This window comes from Chaetodon trifascialis, chromosome 12, assembly GCF_039877785.1.
Source record: "Chaetodon trifascialis isolate fChaTrf1 chromosome 12, fChaTrf1.hap1, whole genome shotgun sequence".
Lineage (NCBI taxonomy): Eukaryota > Metazoa > Chordata > Actinopteri > Chaetodontiformes > Chaetodontidae > Chaetodon > Chaetodon trifascialis.
In genome coordinates this window covers 21578884-21601090 of record NC_092067.1, presented here as the reverse complement: position 1 = coordinate 21601090, position 22207 = coordinate 21578884, and the positions used below count along the sequence as shown (strand labels likewise).

Here is a 22207-nt window from a genome sequence, read left to right as displayed (position 1 = left end):
GATCACCATGGGGGCCTTCCTGTCTGAGAAGTTAGATGCTGTTGACTTAGCTTTCGACTTCCATTTCCCACAATAAAACCACTCGTTGTTGTGAAATGCATTCAACAGCCTCTCCTCGCCCCCTGTATTTCCCTCCCAGGCTCCGAATATGAAGGCAGGGCCACTTCAGTTGAGTGGGCAGGGATTTCCAAAAGGCTTTTGAAGGGCAGATGGTATTATTACACCTGCAAAATTTCATATACACCCAGAGCAGCCTTGCACATGGAATTACAACATTAAAAATTATCTTTGATCTTTTCACCGCGGAGGCTGTTTGTTGGACAGAGAAGCTTTTCTGTTTCTGTTTTCCTCTCAGGCACAGGCAAAGGGATTTAATCCGTTCAGTTACATCAAACTTTAATTTCCTAATTTCTAATGCATTTTAATTTAAAAATGGACATCGTCTCCATCACAAAATGCAAAATGTTTAATGCAGCTCAAAAGTTGAATAAAATACATTTAAATTAAATCTGATTTTATAAGTTGAAATCTTTCACAATCTGGTCACATTACAAGAGCTCTGGATCCAAGGTAACATTCAAATCCTTTTCAGAGGGATTTTGTTATTCTGCCTCCAGTTTCCACCCACAACTCTGAAAAACTGAAGCAGTGTTCCTTTGTTTCCTTTGCTTTTCTGTATTTATTTTAGGTTTTTGATTTTCTATTAATTCCCTTATAATTCATTACAAAGTTTTCTGGAAAAAACTACAGAATTTGGGACTAACTGTAGGGGAAATGTGTATTTCCTTGAAAGAAACGCTCCATTTAATTCATTATTCAACTGGAGAGGAAACTTTATTTTCAATTCATATTTTATTCAATACTCATCTGACCTGCTGTGCACTGACTGGAAGCATCTCAGGGTTACACGCGCAATTTATTGGAATTAATCGACTGGAAGGGTATGATTTGCCTCCATTTTGCCTGCAATTAGCATTAAATTACATATTTGTTTCCAGAAAAATTCTAAAATCATAATGATTTTACAGATATTAAGAAGTCCAGACCAGTGAAATAAAGAATTAGTAGCTGTTTGTTCCATTTTATGAATGCTTTTCCCCAAACGTCCTAAATGTATTAACAACCCTAAAGTCATATTTTTCCTATACACTATACATATTAGCAATTGCAAGTACAGTGAAAATTCCAGTCATGTAACCAGCCAACATCAGAACACGACCCCATTATCTGCTGCAATTTTAAAGCGTAAAAATGGATTTTGCAGTTATAAATAATGAGTTTCATTTGTTTTGGTGGCTTGCTACTTTTCCATAAATCCTTTCTTCTTTTCCTGACTCCTCTGATTCCTGCATGTTCCCTTTGTTGTGTCTTGTCAATCACAAGTTCTTTAATTAGCTGCTTAGACTTGACAGAGTGGTGACTTTTGTAGCAGCAGGACGTGGTTCCATTATTCATTCATCTTTCATTATAGGTCAGTGTGGGATTATTATTGTGCATGTAACATAAAGCTGCTGCCACTCAACCTAGTTGATATTCAGTGGGGGTGTTCAGCTAACATGCTAACATGTGACTGTTGCCTTGCAAGGACAAAAACATTTGTGTGATTCCCTATAGCCGTTTCTTTAATTTACAAGGTGATGCAAAACAACTTGCTTCTGAGAACTTGAGACAGCAGTTAAAGGTAATACATGAAGGTCTGTGATAGAGCACAAACTCTGGTCTGTGCATGAAAGTCAGACCCGCTGCAGACCCGTCTACCACCAGTCCACACCTCAGCTCCTCTCGGCCCCTCTCTCCAGCCCCTGCTCTTCTCCTCATACCTCCAGCTGTCCTTTCCCCGCCACCTGACAGCCACACCCACCTGCACGAGCTGACTGCAGTTACCTGGACGTTCCCGCCCACCTCCTCACCTGCATCTCATTCCCTTATCACTATATATACCAGCTCACTTTCTTTGTTCCTTGCCATCTTGTTAAGTCTAGTTGCTGTGAGCTTCATGGCTTGGCTCTCCGGCTTCTGTATCCTGTTCCTTTTTCCTTCCTATTTTGGACTTTGCCGGTTTATTGATTTGATTCTTTCCTCCTAATCCGATTTGTTCACCAGTTTCGGCTACCTTCTCCGGTTATGACCCTTGCCTGCTTCACTGCCTTTGTACCTCACTGTGTGAATAAAACCACTGAGCAGCTCTAGCTCCGCCTCAGGTGTCTGCTTTCTGGTCCCCTGTTGCTCCTGTTGCCCTGTTAGTACTAGATTTTTTTTAGTTATTTGTAAAGAGTGTTTTTACAGTGTTTCTACATTATTTCATAAAGACACAAAAAAGAATCAGAACAATTAGAAATCAACAAAATGTAAGAAGGGATCAATTTTGCTAAATTTGCAAGCTTACAACATCATCATATAAATAACGTCATCAATAGCAACACTGTCAACTATAAGTGCTTTAAATACACTGCACCATTGTGTACAACAGGAAATGACACCATGTGTGCAAACTCAAACCAATTTCCAATAAGAAACATTTGCAAATGGAGTCAAAATGTTTTATTTATCCAAAGATTCAGTGCTTCTTTTTCAAGCTGACTATGGTGCTGTCAAAGCACTGTCCACAGTTTGGATTTTGGGTTTATTTTATCATCTTTTTTTAGCAGCAAAACCTCCATTACCATAAAATCCAGCAACCCCACAGTCGAATGATTTGCATGATGGCTTATCCTCAATTTTGCAATTTTGTCATTGGGAACGCAGAACAGGACAAAAGAAGGTTGGAAGACAGCAGGACACACATACAGGCTGAAGAGACGCACGTTTCACAACATGGTGCCAGTGTCACAATGAAAAATGCAGTTGCTGTTGGTTTGGACACTTTTCAAAATCAGCTGGATAACATGAAAAGTGTGCTGCTGTCAGGCATTGAATGTTGGTGTTTTTCTACTTCACAGGATGCACGATAAGGTGAGAAGATGCAGACAGGGAAGAGGACCACCTCCTGATGTTTCTATCTTTATAGTATAATCAGAGGAAACAGCACATCGCTTAAGTGTTAGGAAATACGACAGTACCTGAAGTATCCAATGATGAAGATGGCCACCAGCAGAGAGCTGAAGGACACAGCGTACCCGATGGTATACATGACGTACAGCCGCTCAAAGAAATCTTGCTGTGAACACAGAAATATTCGCTATTCAGTTCATTCTTTAAGGTGTAGCAAGATAACCTTCAAAGCCTTCACCACTGATGTTTTGGGGGTCTTGTCTTGCATTTGCATATTGACAGGAGAAGATGGGAGTAGCAGGTGCACTGAATACTAAAGCAGAAACTGATGACAATGCTGCTAGTCTCCACATGTTAAAGGATGGAGCTGTAACCTATTCCTTGAGCTCTTCCTGTGTGTGTTTTGTCTGAAGTTCACAGACACTAGATTTATAAAGTATTAGCATGTATGTGTCAGGCTTAAATCCTTAATCTGTGGCCGATAAAGGGCTTTGCGAATGCTTACAAAGTGGAGGCAACGTCAGGACCAAAGCACCTGTTTGTCTGAACAGATAATGTCATCTATTCAAGCAGTGGTCAGACTCAAAGGAGCCAGAAGATTCAGCTGATACTGTGAACAAAAGATGGCCCCAGCTCCATCCCTGGTTTCTTTTCATTTCACAGAGTAGATGGCAAAAAGTCCATCAGGTGATACAGTTCATGAAGGGGTTGAATTTCAAAAGAAACTAAATGAATGAACATTTTATTTTGTGTCTTTAGTAATTGTCTGCTAAGTACTGCATGAGGAAAAAGAGCACATTTCCTCAGGGCAGTGGTTCCCAGGAGGATGCAGGATAAATGCTAGATACTGGGAGGTGATTACAGATGAAAGAAGAAGAAGAAACACAATCCTGCTGCACATAATTACATCTACGACTTTTCTCAAATGGTGATCCTGTATAATACTGTGTGGTCTGAACTCCTCTAGGCTGCAGAAATGGAAAGAAGTGAAGGCCACTCTTTAAACGAACTGCCAATAATTCACAGACATGCAGCCTGTGACGAGCTGCCAAAAGCTGACATTGTTTCATATTAAAGCATAACAAGCAAAACAAGGTGGAAGCTACTGTTTTAGAGGATGGTGAGAGCTGCTCATTTGTCGCACCATCGTGTGATGAGATGTGAATTTGAACCTCTGTGCCACCAACAAACTTTGCATAATGAGTCGTGACATAAGAAGAAGCCCACAGCCGCCTAACATTTGATTTAATTTGAGCATCTCGGGCTGCTCACGTCCAGCCTCCACATTAGCTTGCCCAACTGGATCTATAGCTTTGAGCGCTACATATGCTAACAATCCATGTCCAAGCGTGCATGTGAATAACATTGGAATAGCTAGTTAACTAAATGAGCTGCTGCTGCATACTCACTCTCCCGTCCTCGTCATTGGGCTGAAGGAAGCGCAGACACTCTGAGTAGTTGGTCCAGGTTTTGTTCCAGCGGTCCACAAACACCCAGGAACCGTTGACGTCACACTTCCTGTAAGCGTGTCCTGCAAAAACATACTTTTACACAATTTTGGATATTTACAACACTTAAAAAAAAAATCTGTTTATTGCTGAGCATTTCATGCAGGAGAATCTGCCAACTTATTAAAGCCTTGGTATATAAAAGGTCTCATACTCTCCTGCATGTGAATCTAATCATTTTGGCTCATGAGGACTCAGAATTGATATTGATTGGTATCTCTTTGACCTTTTTCATCTATATTTTCACAGATATATCGCATATTTTGATGCATCAGAGTAAGAAAAGATATAAATTATAAAAAGAATGATGGTTGAATCCCATTCATCTGCTATTGTTCATGCTGGCTCAGTGTAACACTGTCATGACTTTTACTGGGACACTTGAACAGAGCAGAGCCATCATACTGTTAGGAGAAATAATGTTATTGTTATTAGTGACCTCACGTAATTCAACAACATATTTTCACCCGGAGCACCAGTCTAATCATCCCGAACAGTGTGAGAGAGCAAAACAGAAAATTCTTTAAAAAGCACACAAACTCTCTGAATGTCTCTCTACATTTAATGATCCTTGCAGTCTTCTAGCTCTCAGTGTTGTTAACCTTTGTGATTGAAGTCGTAGATGTAAGAAGGGCAGGGGACCTTGGTGACCAGACCGGGGGAGCCATGGGGCCAACAAATAAGACCGTCCCAGTCTGGAGGACACGTCTCATCTACAGTGAGAAGAGGAAGAGTTAGTCAACACGCACATACTGTCACACACATATCTGCTGAGTTTGAAGCTTCTCTATTGTTGCTCTGTATTTTGATTTGATAATCTATTCAAATTCAAATTGTATAAACAATCAATTCATTAATGGAGAAAATAATCAAGTAGTTGCAGTCCTATACCCAAATGGTTAAAAATTAGATACAACAGAAAAGCCTGCATGAGCAATAATTATTTAACGATACTTTCTTTACTCAGGTAAAACTTTCATATGCAGTACTTTTACTTGCAACAGAGAAATGTTACAGTATGAGTACTCAGTTAAAAATCTGAATTCTCCCTCCACCACAGGTTTCAGAAGCCATAATAACTTTTCTTTCCTGCAGTCACTTCACTCACAGCTTATTAAAACTGTTTGAATCATTAAATTATTCCAGGAGGGACAAGTTTTCTGCTCCAATGAATAGATGTGAGCAGCTTGATGCTGCTGCTCAGTTGGCAATTAAATCAGTATACTCACTGCTGTCTGATTACAGAATCTGAAAACTCTCAATCAGGTCAATTAAATTATGAAATACAATATGTGATTGTGGAGAGGAGGGGGCAACAGAACAGAGATTATCCTGATGAGACAAAACTGACTAACCAGGCTGGGTTCATCCCACTTCTGTCCACATGAGATGATGACTATAATTCGGTGTTGGTGTTGGTCGATAGAAATGACAGAAAAGAGAAGATTTTACCTGTAGTTATCGAGAAATATTAGCTCCTGTGGTTGCAATTTTATGTGTAGGCTTACAAACCACAGGGTCTGAAAGCTGAGAGGAAGGATTTCTGCAGTATTAATGACCAAATCACGACTTTATAATAGTCTTAATTAGGAAAAAAACAGCTTGCGTTGGCGCTGGTGTGAGCCTCCCTGAAATATGCTTAAATATCCCCAGAACCCAATTTTCTCCAAAATTAGCTCTGCAAACTACAAACGTTTAAGTGCATTTATTGGATGTGAGAAAGTTTAAGATTGACTGTTTTCAGTCTTCAAATCAACTGAGTGCTTAAACACAAGCACGAAACGTAATGAAATCTTCAAACAAAGCTTTTCAGATTGATTTTTTTTTAGGAGCAAACGTTTCTTTTTGCCAAAAGCTATTAACAGAAAACATGTATGTTGTCAAAAACCACCTCTGCTGACTCCTCTCTGCTCCAGCCACAGAATGACAACACTCTTATATTATATATGCACATTTTGCTCTTTCAGTCAAGTCAATAGTTCATCTGACATCAGCGCTGAACATTCATCCAAAATTGTAAGTATTAATCAGTCCAAAAGGCTTTATTTGAAAGTGCAAATTGTTCAACTTCTGTGATAATTCTATGCTTCTATTCAAAGTTTAAAATCTAATATTATTTCAAGCTCAGTGTTCTTGTGGCCGGCCATATCACACTTCCAGTAATGTCCACTAAATGTGTGCCTGACCGTGTTCACTGAACGATAGTTCATGAACTCGGCGAACGTGAACTGAACGTATGTATTACTGCCTGATGAACGTTACTGTGAACTCGTTCATTCTGGTGTCTGTGAACGGCACGCTCTCAGGGAGCCAGATTTCTATAGAAATCTGAAAACCCGGCTAAAACACACCGTAAACAGGCCTTAATGTGTAGCCGAAAAAACACCCAATTTGGCAACACCGGCCATCAGTGTCGCACCGCCGCACGCGTCATCAAAACAAAAAGCAGCAAGGAGGCGTCGTGTGATCATTTAAACGAGTTTTAGGACAAGGTCGGTGAGGATGGGGAAAATCTTACATTTCTGTGCAAACTTTGCAAGAAAATCCGCACTTCAGTCACATGGGGTGAAAGCTGCAGCTGCTGCTAGTGTGGACTGAATGGACAGTAACAAAGCGTTAAAGCAACAGCAGGGAAATGCTGCCCCCTCAATGCTAATGTAAACCCTGGTGGGATGAAAGATGAAATCTGACACATAGTTAGTGTTAACACTGATAAAATCATTGCTGTCTGTGGTTCTATATGGGCTGTGGCAATAATTTTGAAAAATAATAGCTCGCAGCAACATATGGAAAAAAGAACTATGAACATTTTTGGAACTTAATTTGTGAACTTAATTCAAAATGTTGAATTATGAACTGATCATTTTAAAATTTGTGAACTGAACTTTGAACTAGTTCATGTAGAAAGTGAACTTTCCCAACACTGACTAATAGCTTATCGATCCTAACAAGGCAGCGTAGGCCTGTCGGGCTTCAGATGTGCAAATATTTCTTCAGCACACAGGACGCCGGCGGCACTGCTGCTCACGTCAGTGCACGTTTCGTACCTGTGGCCCCTGGATCAGAGTTGGAGAGGTTCTGGTAGCACTGCAGTTTGACTTCATAAAGGATGTACATCTGCTCCTGAGCCGACAGAGGACCATCAACCCCCATCTGTGGAGCACGACAAACAAGATCAGATCCGTGGCCAGTGTTTGTGGGGAAGTCACCCGCTGCCTTTGGCTTTTCAGCCGCATTTGGGACATCCTGACACGCCATCTGCTCAAGTCATCACGTCAAAACAGGGAGAAATAACATTTTTATTTCATGTTATTGTGGAATTCAGACTTATATATACAATCCTGTGTATTTCAAGCATTACAGAGGATTATTCATGTGTTCATACTTCACATTTTTCATTGTTTTACTCTTAACATTCAAGGCACTGCGGTTTGTGGTCGTGCTGCTGGTTTGTGCTAGTGTAGCTACAGACTTTATAGACAAACACGTTTACACTTTTCTGCTTGAATCTTGTTCTTTTTTTTACTGTTTTTTTTTTTCTGATATCATAATTGGATTGCAGTATTCTTATATATATCCTTTATTTAGCCAAGTAAAGCCTCATTGAGATTAAAATCATCGAGCCAAAGACACTTTTTAGTTTTTATTACTTACTTACTTACTTTTTGACACATACTCGACTGAAAACAGCACAAAGAGGATATATTGAATGTGTTACCTCATCAACTGCATTGATTTTTGTAAATATCTGCTGATTATTTGATGCAACAACACATTTCAAACAAGTTTGGACAGGAGCAACTAAAGACTGGAAAAGATGTGGAATGCTCCAAAAACACCTGTTTGGAACGCTCCACAGGTAAACAGACTCATTGGTAACAGGTGACAGTATCATGATTAGGTATGATTTGGAATCAGAGTTGTAGTGTAGTCGATCTCTACAGCAGACGAATGCAGTCAAAGGTAGATGGACCTGCTGTTCTACTCTCAAAGACATTGTTTCCACACATCCGAGAGTCTTCGTCACTTGGTGGGCTGTCTTCAGCTTTGTTTGTTCACATGTCATGTGACCTTCTGTCGCTGTGCAGTCAGTTAGTGTCACTTTACAAGTGTGAACTGCCGTGATATTGCTTGGGAGGAGCATCTGTGTCCAAAACACCTCCATCTGTCCAACCAGCTGGCAGATAGCTGACAAGGGAGTGAAGGAAAGGTGGGATCCGTTTTACCTCATTTTACATTCAACTCTGACAGAATACAGAGCTGTCTGTGCAGCTCTACGTGAAACTCTGTGATTCAGTGGGAGCCATAACCTCCATTCAAACAACCCACTTTTAAAATTTAGGAATATTACTTGGTAAATTATAATGTTTGACTTTTAATCAGTGTGTGCCCAGAACTGTGTCACTGCAGCTGTGACAATTCAGGAAAGTGAATGTTTCTCTTAACATTGGGGAAAATATTACATCAACTATTGAGTTTGTAGCTGCCCACGCGGTTGAGGGACTTCTGGGTCTACAAGGCCGCTGATGGAGAGATCTGACAGGATATCAACATCTCTATCTATCAACTCGTGGTAAATCTTGGTAAAAGAGGTTATGCCTCCTAAACATGCAAAAGAAACCCCTTTAGAGGATGAGTCAGTGGTTACAATGAGTGCACTCTTCAATTTACTGGAACAGCAGAGAGAGTTCTGCAAAGTGATGCTACCTCAGCAGCAGCATCTCTTCAAATGCTTTGTTCTGCTGATCGTGGACGGGACTGACAAAAGGCTGGATGTTGTTATTGTTGTTACAAGAGCTGAGGACCAGCTTGCAATCCACTTAAGGATGAGATGAGAATGGGACATAACGAGACTGAAACTTTTGGCTTTTGAAAACAACACAAAGATGTTGAAGCAGCTAATGGATGGAATGAACACGAGGACAAACATTTTGATTGATGGCACTGCAGATGAGGAAAAAGAGAACTGGAAGAATCGAAAGAGAAGGTTAAACAAGAGCTCTCAAGCAACCTGAGACTGGATGGTACAAATACTGATGCTGAGTATGCCCAGAGGATTGTCCGGTGCCAGGAGGGGGAAAGCCAAGGAATAATGTCTAAAATCTTTGAAGGCAAACTGAGTGTCCCTTCTCCTTCCAAGAAATTAAAAGGCCCAAACACCTGCGTAAATGAAGACTGCTCACAAGCTGCGCAACTGAGGAGGAAAGAGCACGAAGGAGGGCTGATGAAGCCAGTTTGAAGAACGATAGGTGGTCATCATGCCTGGGAGAGGACAGCCTCAGTCAGCACCGGGTACTTTCAGCCTAACAGTCAAGGCTCAGTTTAAGTTGGATATAGTCAAAGCCAGAACAGGTCGCTCTACACCTTCCTGGCATTTCCCCGTTCCTGAACTTCCATTAAGAACGGCATCCTATAATGTGAGGGCACAGGATGCAACCTGCAGCTGTAAAACCAAGCTCTCAGGGTCTCATAAAGGACACGGCCAATATAATAAACTCAGCTCATGATTCATTTATGTTTCCTAAACCTATTCCCACAGTGACTGCGTCATGGAAACCTCAGCGTAAGAAATGCCATAGCACTGACATCAGCCCTGAGAGCCAATGAAAGGTGAAAACTGGAGCGTTTCTAAATCAAAAACATTTTTAAACTGACTGAAACATGATGAATACTGCTGTGCTATTTTTAAATTCATACAGTGTTAGCTCATCTGTGAGGCTGCACTCCAACACTGATCAAGGTAATATGCTGATGTTTAACAGATATAATGTTCACCATGTTTTCACCAGACCCAGCATTTATTCTGGTTATTTCAAAACCACATGTGCACTGAAAATGTGAATAAATGATGCTGCCTCATAACCTGTAGGTCTGTCAAGTTCACAGAACCATTTAAAATGAAATTCCTGACAGACCATTAAGCAGACGAATCAGGCATACTGAATGTCTTTTCCAGACTTTGTCACCATTGTCAAGTTGTACATGCTTGATGGAAGATGGTGTTTACCGAAGTGTAATTTCCCAGTTGTTTTTATTACGGTAAATTACTTTCAATAATGTCTCCCTGCTTCCATTAAGACTGCAGCTGTTTTGGGAGGAAAGCTTGAACTAACTAATTGGACTTATGCCTGAATATGTTAAAGATACTGAAGAAGGCCAGTGGTCACTCTGAAAAAGTCAACTTCACTTCACTTCCTCTACATTGTATATGAAGAGGTAGTTCACAAGGAAGTTGGCACTCCAGTACATATTAGAGGCATATTTTGATGTGATACCAGGGCCAAATATGGTTTAGTCAGTTAGGGGTCAAACTCACATGTTGGCCTTTCACTATTAAAGACACCCTCCATTCAGATGTAATGTAATATATTCTTTTTTCACAAAAAATGTAGATGGAAAAACTTTCTTTTCGATACATATGCAAATATTAAGATGCCTGCAAACCACATATATTATATCACACTCAGAGACGAGTGAAGCGTGACTCCGTTTAGAAGTTTCCATTCCTGAGGCACCTCCGTTTCATGCACGATCGAGGGGAGCCTTTTATCAGCAACGCGTCTGAAAGACCTCTGAATAGCTCCCAGCATCACAATTTGTTCGACGATTCCAACAGGCCCATTCAATGTGATCTCTTGCTCGTCCTTTTTGACAAACGCTCAACTGAAAACAGCACAAAGACAATAGATTTAATGTTTGACCTCATTAAAATCATTGATTTTTGCAAATATCTTTTCTGAATTTGATGCAGAAACATGTTTGAACCTGCAACATCGTCATTTCTCAGGGGACATGAATTGTGACAATAAAATGTCAGAAAACTAATATTTAGGATTAATGATGAATGGATTATCAGACTCGTTTATGCACAAACAAGTTTGGACAGGAGCAGCTAAAGACTGGGAAAGATGTGGAACGCTCCAAAAACACCTGTTTGGATCGTTCCACAGGTAAACAGGTCCATTGGTAACAGGTGAGAGTATGGTTGGGTATGAAAGGAGCATCCTGGAAAGGCTCAGTCTTTCACAAGCAAGGATGGAGCGAGGTTCACCACTTTGTGAACACATGATTGGATAAAGGACTCAGGAACACTTGTCGGTCAAAGCAGTTTGGTGCTAATTTTATTTACATTTCACATGGGGTCCCAGCTAATTTGGGATTGGGCTTGTAGCACCTCCTTCCACCAAGGAAAACCTGATGTCAGGCTGACTGAAAGGGGTGAAGTGAAACTGAAATTGAGTGTGTTTATGAGGAAAAAGCTCACTTTACTAGAAAAATAAGACAACAGTCTGTAAGTATCAATATGGGAACTAACAAAATTAACTGAGGGTCTTTTAGGTTACATTAAAGTACAGAACCAGACAGTCCCATGCTGGACGAATAGATATTTGGGGCTTAAAAAAAAAAAACCTAGAGGAACAACATTTGTTTAATTGTCCTATTTTTATACTCTTAATGTACATATATAAAGTTGATTTTATTTTGTATCCTTTTTTATCGTCTATTTGTTCTTTTTCTACAACTTCTTTTTATTCTTGTTGTCTGTAACAACTAAATCTCCCTCGTCAGTAAAGTATTATCTTATCTTATCTTATCTTATCTTATCTTATCTTATCTTATCTTATCTTATCTTATCTTATCTTAGCCTCAGTGGTCCTGCTGTTGAAGGTGCTGTCCATGGTGCTGATAACCTCCTGCTCTGACACATCAGCAAACACTTCGCAGCTTTCACTCCGTTCTGATCAGCTCGGGGTCATTCACAGGGGTCGGGGTCATGAATAACTCGGCACGTCTCCTGATTGACTTGCCAGAGTTTCGCTGCTTCATGCTGCACTCTTTCACCTGCCCTTTTCCTTCTTGCAGCAGCTAATCACTGCCAGCAATCAAAACCAGTCATTTGAATCTGATCTCGTCAGAGGAAAGCACCTGCGGTGGTTTGGAAAACTTGGGTTTTACGTGCTGTGGAGAGGCATGAGGGTGTGTTTCCTGTTTCCTTTTTTGGCAGAGGCCAGGCGTGGTTCTCCAGCTGGCTGGGAGCTGGCTCCTACTCATCACAATCAGCACAGTATAAAGACTGTGGACTGCTGAAGACTCGTCGCTAGATTGTTTCCGCTGCTTAGTTGTATTGCTGACCAGCTACCGGTGTTACAACTGTTAGTTGTCACCAGGTTTTCCTTTGTTTTGGGATCAGTGAGTTCACCAGCACCGATCTCCAGCTCCAGTGTCTCTGCCTCCACGTGCCTCAAGCCTCCAACACTCAACCACCACCACCTTGCTCCATCTGTGCCTCCACCACCGCGTACCCTCTACGCAGGTACTCTCCCCATCTGAGCGCTGTGCGCCCCAGCATATCTATGAATTGCTCCCCACCACTGAATCTCATGCCTCCCCTGCAGTTGCCAGGACTTCCCAGTTACAAGTTTCCTCACTGCACATTTAATAAATCCCTTTTTCCCCTTACTCCCTGTCTGCGTGTCTGATATTGAGTCCAATTCCTACCTGGAACGTACCAGCACCTCTACCATTTGATTAGGTTTGACGCTTTCCAGGGGTTGGCACCAGGTATCATTTCATTTATTTTTTTAATTAGATACCACATTCGCTTCCATCAGATGCTGGAAAGGTTGTAAAGTGGTCTGTAAAGCATGTAATATGGCCAGAGTGTGAGACAAATTGACAATTCTTCACGGTTTTGACACAACTCCTCAAATCAGGAACAAACAGCTCCAGAAAAGTCACGTTCCCATACATGCACAAGAAAAAGAGACACATGTCAGCCTGGTATCAACAGGTGAGATGTCAGAGAGCTGCAGAGACACTGCACACTGTGCAGGCAGCCAGTTTCTGCTGTCAGAAAATACATAAACTATATGACTGTTTGTTCCTGGTTTGTCATCACTTCTGTGTGCTTGTACATTTTTAGATGAAGTCAGCATCATTGTAATACTGAGGAAAGCTCAGTGTTCTTTATGACTTGACTGAGCCACGTTGCTACATATTGCGGCTCCTGGCTTTTCTGCATAGGATTCTTCCAAAAATTATTTGATTAGGCTAAGTCTTTTTTAACAAAAGCCTAAAAAAATATGATTTCAGAAGAAGAAAAGAGTGTCAAAGCGTTTTATTAAATTGGTGCATAATCGTCCTTACCTGTGCGTCAACCAAAGTCCAGCATAAGAAAAAGTTTAAAGCTGATATCCACACAAACAAGTTCATTATTGGTCCGTCTGCCTTCATCTCCAACCGCGTAAAATTAATAGCATCCATTATCTGAGTTCAGGAAGCCTCGCGCTCGACATGAACATCTCCTCTCTTGTCGGCGCATCATGGATTAAGAGCTTCACATCGTTGAAAAGTTTCCAGTTGTGATCCAAAACTGAGCTGTGGGAAAGACGCGGCGGTCGGATTCATCAGATCACACATTCCACGTGGTTTTCCCATCCAGGTCCTGCTCTCGTGCGCCCGGAGAGCTTTTCAGAAATGACTCCTCAGAAATGAGGACCGTGTCATCGCTGCCTCCGCAGAGGGAGAGTCCCCGACGCACGCCGGCAGAGATCCCTGTTAGTCTGTGATGAGTTTCGCAGTGGAAACATCCAACAGCTCAGGGCGCGAGGGGAGGGAAAGTGAGCTTCACGTGTCACGAGTGCCACAATGAAATGTAACGTAAACTGTAATAAATCCGCTCAGCCTGTGCGCACTCTGTCGCAGAGTTGGACGGTGCGTAAAAGCTGCCTCCGCGTGCTCTATAGACGCCACCATGTGATATGGGATTAAGACAGTCTCTCCCCTAGCACGTTTATTAATTCATTCATTCATTCATTCATTCATTCATGGCGCGCGCCCTTGTCAAAGGGGACTGGGCACCTATCAATACCCGCGCGTCATGAATTAATTCTGGCTTCTGTGCCTTTGACGCACCGACGTCTTCTTTTTCAATCCAGCTTAGCTAAATATTACTACAAGTGATATCCAATATATATTTATGAGTTTGATCCCGCAACATCGTCATTACTCAAGGGACATGAATTTTGACAATAAAATGCCAAAAAAAACTAATATTTAAGATTAATGATGAGTGGATTGTCAGACTCGCTTATGCGCAACACGTTTCAAACATGTTGGGACAGGAGCAACAAAAGACTGGGAAAGATGTGGAACGCTCCAAAAACACCTGTTTGGATCATTCCACAGGTAAACAGGTTCATGGGTAACAGGTGAGAGCATCGTGGGTATGAAAAGGGCATCCTCGTTTACAAGCGAGGATGGAGCGGGGTTCACCACGAACACATGACTGACCTTTCACATGCAGCGTTCATGTCGTTCATTGTGAATGCAGAATAGTGATTGTAGCTGCTTTAAAAACACAGAGCTAAACACATTAATAACGTTAAAGCGGTTAAAAATGTCAACTTGTCCAGAAGACTCGACATTTGTTCAATAAGAAATTGGAAGCAGAGGAGGAGCCTCATTTTACTAACAATGCATGTGCAAAGACGATTTGTAGAATACTTAATCAGGACCAGCAATGACCTCAGTCTGCTCTGTCTTTCCACTGTTTAGCCTAAAGAACAAGTTGTCCCTATTTGATTTGGATCAAGCTGAGAGCACACCCATCTTTAGCCATATTTGATATGTCTGACGTGCTTCAAGCGTGCTGATTTCTGTTTCATTTGGTATTTTTGAAGGTTGAAATAAAAAGGAGGATAATGGTTTCATTGAAGCACATGTCAGCTATTAGTTCAATTGGCCATTTACAAGAAATTAATGGAGCCCCACCAACATAATGAAAGGTTTTTTTCGAATCAGTCAACTTAAATGCTTTGATCCAGCTTTTCACAACATGCTGTTCAACCTGCAATTGAGCAGCATGTTGTTGAAGTTTCTGTCCATGGTGTTGACAAGGCAGGAGGCGACCATTGAAGCTGCTGAGGCAAGCCTGCCAGCTTTGTCTCTCTCTCACACACACAGTATTACATTTGCTCTTGAATCAGGCTGCTATTTAAGAAGGCATCAGAGCAGATGGCACCTCGCTTACCAGCGCAAATTATTGTCATGCTTTGCCAACTTGAATTCTGTGTGAATAACAGCCCCTGGTCACCTCTTCTTTCAAAAGCCTGTCACTGTTGAGGATGAATCTCTTATTGTGTCTGTCAGCCTGTGGTACGATGCACACACTGACTGAGCCTATGGTGACTCATCAATGAGCTTATCTGTTTAGCACATACACCACAAACATCACACTGTGTACACTTACCTGTTCTCAGACGGTAACTGTTGCTGGCACGCAGCTGTCCAACTGGCATTTGTGTTTGTATAATGGGAGTAAAATAAACCACGTTTCAATGTTACAACTATAGGCAGGAAGGACAGCGAAAAAGAGAGAAAAAAGGCAACTATTTTCTTAATGTATTTCTGCAGAAATAGAGAGATCAGGGGAGCATGAAAAACTACTTGAATAGGCTATGATTATTGTATCATTTTATAACCAAGAGCTTATTTTTCTCCTGCTCAATTAGTGGAAAAGGTCGCCCACTAGTATTTTCAAGAGTTCTCTTCAGCATCCCACAAAGGCCTCCTGACAGAGCTGAAGCGATGGCCTGGGCGCGTTCAAACCATCTGCCCCAATAACACTTAAAGTGTTCAGAATCCAGTATGAATCCCTGTGTTTAACCCTTGATATAGAAACTCAAGGCCTCTTTAAAACTCCCTAAGTTCAGACTCAAAACTGTGCTGCTGTTAGCTGCTTGCTTCCATCAGACAGTTACAAAAATCTCTGGAATCACTTATGCAGTGTAAAAAAAAAAAAAGGGCCATTATCAGCTTCCAGATTTATAGGATATGTAGACAATATGTTTCCAGAGCTGGCTGTCATTCTCAATCAACCATCAGCATTGTGCTGAACGTGATGTTAAAGGTCTTTAACCTTCTGTATATTTGCTTCGCTCTGATTTTTCCGACCTTGCTTTCCATGTTGGAGATCTGAGTAACACAATGTCGATGTTTCTGACTGTCACCAGTGCAAAGAAGGGCACACATGACTCATGTGAGTCAGTTATAATCAGGCTTGAACATGATGGGATTTTTAATGCTTTGGCTTGTTTGTGTGAGTGCACTTCACATTATTCTATCATTATAGCTTCGCAAAGCTGCTGTGGTGTTTGGTTCTGTAAAGGTGCTGAGAGCTCGTCTTGAATTTTCATGTGTTTTGTCGTGCTCTCCTGCTGGCTCTTTGTCTCGCTCCCTTTTCTCTTCAAGTTCTGGCTCCTATAGGAGCCATTGCAATTGTGTGGCTCACAGTTTGCTCAGTGGAGCTGAACAGGAAGTACAACTTACTTACTTACTTACTTACGACTTTTAAAATCAGAAGACGGTGTTTCTAATCAGACGTTAAGCAGAAATGACGTGGCTCCCCACTACTTTGAATGGATATCATATATTGCGTCTTTGAGGTGAAATTTATATGTAAAAATGTGACTGTTAGCATTAATTGCACGTCACTGGATCGATTGTGTTTCCCAAGCTGTCACTGCCTTCGCTCAACCTGCATGTTATCTGGGGAACGTTGTGCCACAAGACAGCTTGTTTTTGGAAAGTTATAATTCAGAATGTTTACACAGCATCTGTCTAGTGAGGTAATAAACAGAAATACACTGAAAGTTTGTACCTTGCTTGCTTGGAGACATTACTTAAATTGTAAATAAAGTGGCTTATATCTCCCCTGTGGAGTCTCCTGCAAATGAAAATCAAAAGCGTGCTTGTAGGCATGTTTTTTCTTGCAGTAAATTAAATGTCAAAACCAAACAAAGTGTCTGTTTACTGCCTTGCATTTAAAAGTTCTGAGAGGAAAACTTAGAAATAGAATTGGGTGGTGCAGCTGGAAGGGCGCCCCCTGGTGCACTGAAAGCTGTGGTGTAAAAGTGCCCTCATGGATGCCCTTACGGCAGATAGAACATGATTAAATGTTAGGGTTAGGGTGCTCTTGAATGCCCCTCCAGGGGAGAAAATGTGCCAGGCCCCTTCTTCCTCTGGAGAAAATGCGATGCAGAGCCACATAGCCTCTAAATGGTTAAATCGTTTGTATATCCGTGTGTGTTTTTATTACAAGGGTGCAGTAGTTATTCTATAAAGTCCAGATCAAGCTATTTTTTACAAGTATGCATCTTCTGTATTGTGAAGCATTTTCAGGTGAAACGGGATAGACAGGACATTGTATTGGGAGGAATTTGATCTGGGCATTGAAAACTGGGTGTATCTTAACAAACAGTGATAGAGTTGGATGCTAGCTTCCTTTCAATCACAGAGGACTACTCGCCTCCTTCAACACCTTCATCACCCTCGTTATCGGAGCAGGTAGACGTACCCCTCATCTGTCTCTTTTTTAAGATCCAATGGGTTAAAGAGGCATTTAAGAGGCTGAGTCAAATAATATACAGTTCTAATTTTAACCAGGATTTTAAACAGTTTCACCGTAAATTCATCACAACTGCATGCAGCTGGTTCCCGTCAGACAGCCTGAGCCCACACTGGGTGTAAATATCACTGAACAGCTCGTCAGCAAACGCCCTTTTTGCCTCTGTTGAATTAGTACTCAAACCTGACAGACAGCGAGAGAGTGTGTCTGCTTCACTCCTGCATGTCTGAGATGAAAGAGGAGCTGACTGAGACACAGTGTAAGCCCGGTATGGACATTAATGATGTTGTGATGATAGAAATTAGCCACTCATGAGCACCCTTCCATTCATTCTCATCTGTTGAAAATCTTTTTTTATTCTGACGCTTTAAACGCTGTGGTACGCGCTATAAAAAGTGGCTTTAGTCTCCTAACATGGGAAAGAAATTGAAATTCTCCTTTTTGCAGATTGTTGGCTCTTGTCCTTGCGAGAAACAGACACAGAGATACTCAAAGAATTTCATCTCCCGTGTGTAAGTTACGTAAAAAATCATCATTGACCTTCACTTACAAAACAAAATATTCGTTATGAGAGCAGAAGGGAAACCATATTGTCACGTCAGATACACTAAACTCAGAGTTATTACTCTGCTTTAGGAGATAATGACACTGAAGCCAGATTGTTTCATAACTGCCAATGAGAAAATGAAATTCTGTGCCACATTTTAAGAATCATTTCCTTGTGCTTTCTGCTCTTTTTCAGAAATAATATATGATTTTGTTCATTGTGTTGTCAAACTCTGGGACTCACAGATGCAGATGGCAACAACATCATAAGCACAAATGCAATTTTCATCCTGGAGTGTTATGAAGAATAGTATGCAAAACATTTTACCAGTGCAACAGAATTAAAAGTAAAAATGTCCAGTGCAAACAGAATGCAAGTTAAGGTGCAACAGAGGGTTGCACAGATTTCATTCAGGACATTGAGGAACGTTGACATTAATGTTTAACGTTTCCCCCCCGAGTGGAGTTTAAGAGCCGCATGGCGTGGGGGAGGAACACACATATATATATATACTATATATATATAGGAATATAGTCTTGTATGTAACATAACACAAACTGCACAGAGACTGCCTTCGAAAGGATTCATCATTCTTACATCTGATGAAGGTATTTTATTTTATTGTTATTCAAAATTAAGCGGATCAAGCGAAGCTTCTCCAAAGTCACAATGAGACATACTGCAACATCTTTCCATTCAGTGCTACAGAATACTTCTATATCACAGCGTTTCAGAGGTGACTACAGTACGTTGTCTTTAAACATTTATTCGAAATCAGTTTGCGGTCACTTTGCAGATTCAGTTTCTACATGCAAAGCATAAAGTGTGATGCATTATCGCAGATCAAACTACCAAACAGGATGTAAAGTAGCTCAAATTAAAATAAATAAACCTCCCTCCTCTCTTAAAATGAAAAACACTTGACTGTTGCGTCTTTCCAATATGGGACTTAATTAGAGAGCTGAATGTAGTCATATTCAAACGAGTCTCACTGAACATTTTGTTCAACAGAATGACACTGTTGACATTATGGAAATGATTGCGAGCCAGTGGACCTCACTGTTTGCATGAGGACAAAAGGCGTCCAGTCCGATGAGCGCTGAACGCTGCCATTTATTGCTTGTATTTAGTTCCAGAGTACTGCAAATTCATGCTTTATCACTGAGCCTTTGGAGTTATGCATGCACCACAAAGTGCGTTCTTTCTTCTTTGGGAATCAATAGCTTAATCAGCACTGTATAAAGACAAAAGTCAGTCAGTCTTGCCAGTCATCTCTGCACGCTGTGACATGCCTCCCTGCAGAGGTGACAGAGGAGAGGCTGAAAGAAAGCATTCATGACTCACTCTGACTGTAGCTGTGGCCCCATTCAATATAGCTTGTTTGTTTTGTACATCTAGAGTGGAAAAAAAAACAGCAGAAATAAGTTGAAAATATTGACATGCACATCAAGGTTGTCAGATATCGGAGTGCATTGTCGATCGACACTGTTGCCCCAAAAGCAGCTGAACAGAAAGTTTAAAAGTAGCATAGAGGTGAGACAGTCCTGGTGGTGTTTAGCTCAGAAAACAAACGTCACGCCACACATCTGATATCCTGTCACTCCCAGCAAAAGATGCTATAATAGTTAATGAACAATGCAGCATAAAGATCTGTGTGTGCACCAAGACATTCAGCATTACACTGAAGCTGGTGAAGCTCTGGACTGTTACCACAGCTCGCTGTTTCAGGTGGATGAGAGCTCACTTTGGCTCTGCTCTTGTGCATGTAGTGACGGTAGAGACTACCAGAGTACCTGCTTGATTTCTGGGCCTTTAAATGAAACATAATTCAGCTGCTTTGCTTTCAGGTGTGTATTGTATTGGACAAAGCCCAGGAGAGGGAGCAGCGGGGGGCAGCTGTTAGGATCCTGCTTCCCTGTCTCTCCTGGTGTGTCTCCTTGCCCTTTTTCCTAGTGTTTGTTGCCTGTCTGTTTCTCCCCTGTCTTTGTGGCTGGGCGTCCCCGTACCTCAGCCAGCTCCGCCTCCCTCTGGACTCACCTGTGAAGCATGCTTCCTGATTTGGCAGAGTATTTAAGGAGAGAGCTCTCTCCTACCTGTGCTGGATTATTCCTCATCCTCCCATGACGGTGTCTGGTCTCTTTTGTCCTCCTCTCCTCCTGAGAAAAAGTTAATGTTCCACTGTTTTGTCTTAGCCACTTATCGTGTGCTCTTTCCTTTGTTTCAGTGCCTACCTGCCGCTTCCACGCGTGCCTTGATTCTAAAGCCGCCTCGTCGGAGCTCCTTTTGTTATCATCCACTCCTTTTGAGTGCGCTTTTGGTTGTTTTTGTTCCACTCGTTCAGTGCGCTTTTGGTTCTCCCTTTTGTTAATGAACATTGCATTTTGTTTTCATAAGTCCTGTGTCTGGGTCTGCATCATTGGGTCCCACTATTTAGTGGCGAAAAGCCGAACACCAACAGGTGATTTGAAACATGATAAATTACATTTTCTGCTAACTAGGATATGCACATAATTGGCTCAGGCAGTATACATGGATAATAAAAATCTTAATTAATTAATTAATGTGTTAATGTGCTCCTGCACCAGAATATGTTCAGATCTCAATATTGGAGACAAGGACTGTAACTGTAACTTCACCTCTGTCACATGGGCCTACACATCTGTTAAAACCTGACTGAAACAAATTAAAAAACTTCATGAATGTGTTAGTTTCTCCTCTATATGCGACTGCTCCCTCAGAGGAAGGAAAAATGTCAGCAGCTTTATCAGAGAGACATTTACCCTCTAAATTTAATTTCTTCTAGTTTATGCTGTTTTTTTGATAAATTATCAAATCTTTCATCACAAAATCCTTCTTTCCCCACCCATTAATCATCTCATGACCCCTCAGATTTATCTCATGATCCTTTGGGACCCGACCCCCAGCTCCACTTCGAGCACCTTCAGCAGTAACATGCTGCTTACACACTCATACGTCTATTAATATTGTAATTTATTGTAATGTATCAGTCATAGGGGCTGTTTTTCTGCAAAATGAGCGCTTTTTGGTTTCCCCAGACTTCTTCTCAGTTCCTCATTACATTTGCATTTCACTCTTATCTCAATGTTTGCTCAAGGATCCCAAGTTTGATTTCAGATAAACTGCTCAGTGACAAGAGGATGATTAAGACGCCTTGACCTTTCTGTCCTCTCTCTTGTGGAGGCAGAATGAGACACTTTCTCATAAGGGTTTTCATCCAGAGGTACATTTACACCTCCATCTTGCCTGGCTGCCTACTCTGACTCCACTTCTGATTTCCACGATATCGCCCGTTTGCTCTCTCTGACCTTTTTTTTTTTTTTTTTTGGAAATGTTATTTTAAGACTTTTCTTAAGAGGCTGCGTTAGTCACTGATAGCTGGCTGAGAAGTTTTAGATTGAGTCCCTCCATCTGTATGATTAAAATCATGTCAGTCATCCATCTCTGGAGGGAAAGGTGAGAGGATGATTTCCATTCCCTCAAAATGACTGGCTGTAGGAAAGCACTGTGAGCAGTCCAGCTTCCAGCTTCCAGGCCTTTGAGCATCAGCTGAACATTATGGGTCTGAATCCAGTGAGAGAGGGGCCAAGGCAGGAAACGTGAGACGGTGTCCCCTCTGTCATTTGACATCTGTCACTCAGTGGTGAGATCGAAGGCTAAATCTTTAACATCCAGCATTTATAATAGTGAATACAGTGGACCGGATCAGCTGATGGCTACTGTTAACAGAGCGGG

The 22207-nt window shown here is 41.4% G+C and overlaps 1 protein-coding gene across 1 annotated transcript in view; it reads right to left on the bottom strand.

Annotated features, from left to right (window-relative positions):
• pth2ra (parathyroid hormone 2 receptor a) overlaps positions 1–13742 on the bottom strand; it is a 40692-nt gene extending 26950 nt beyond the window's left edge. The window contains exons 1-5 of the mRNA XM_070976149.1: positions 13647–13742; positions 7547–7652; positions 5102–5212; positions 4401–4522; positions 3060–3157 (exon numbers count right to left, since the gene is read on the bottom strand). Of these exons, the coding sequence (XP_070832250.1) occupies positions 3060–3157; positions 4401–4522; positions 5102–5212; positions 7547–7652; positions 13647–13733 (524 nt within the window). The 5' untranslated portion in view covers positions 13734–13742. The remainder of the gene's footprint in view (positions 1–3059; positions 3158–4400; positions 4523–5101; positions 5213–7546; positions 7653–13646) is intronic.
• Positions 13743–22207: the final 8465 nt, after the last annotated feature.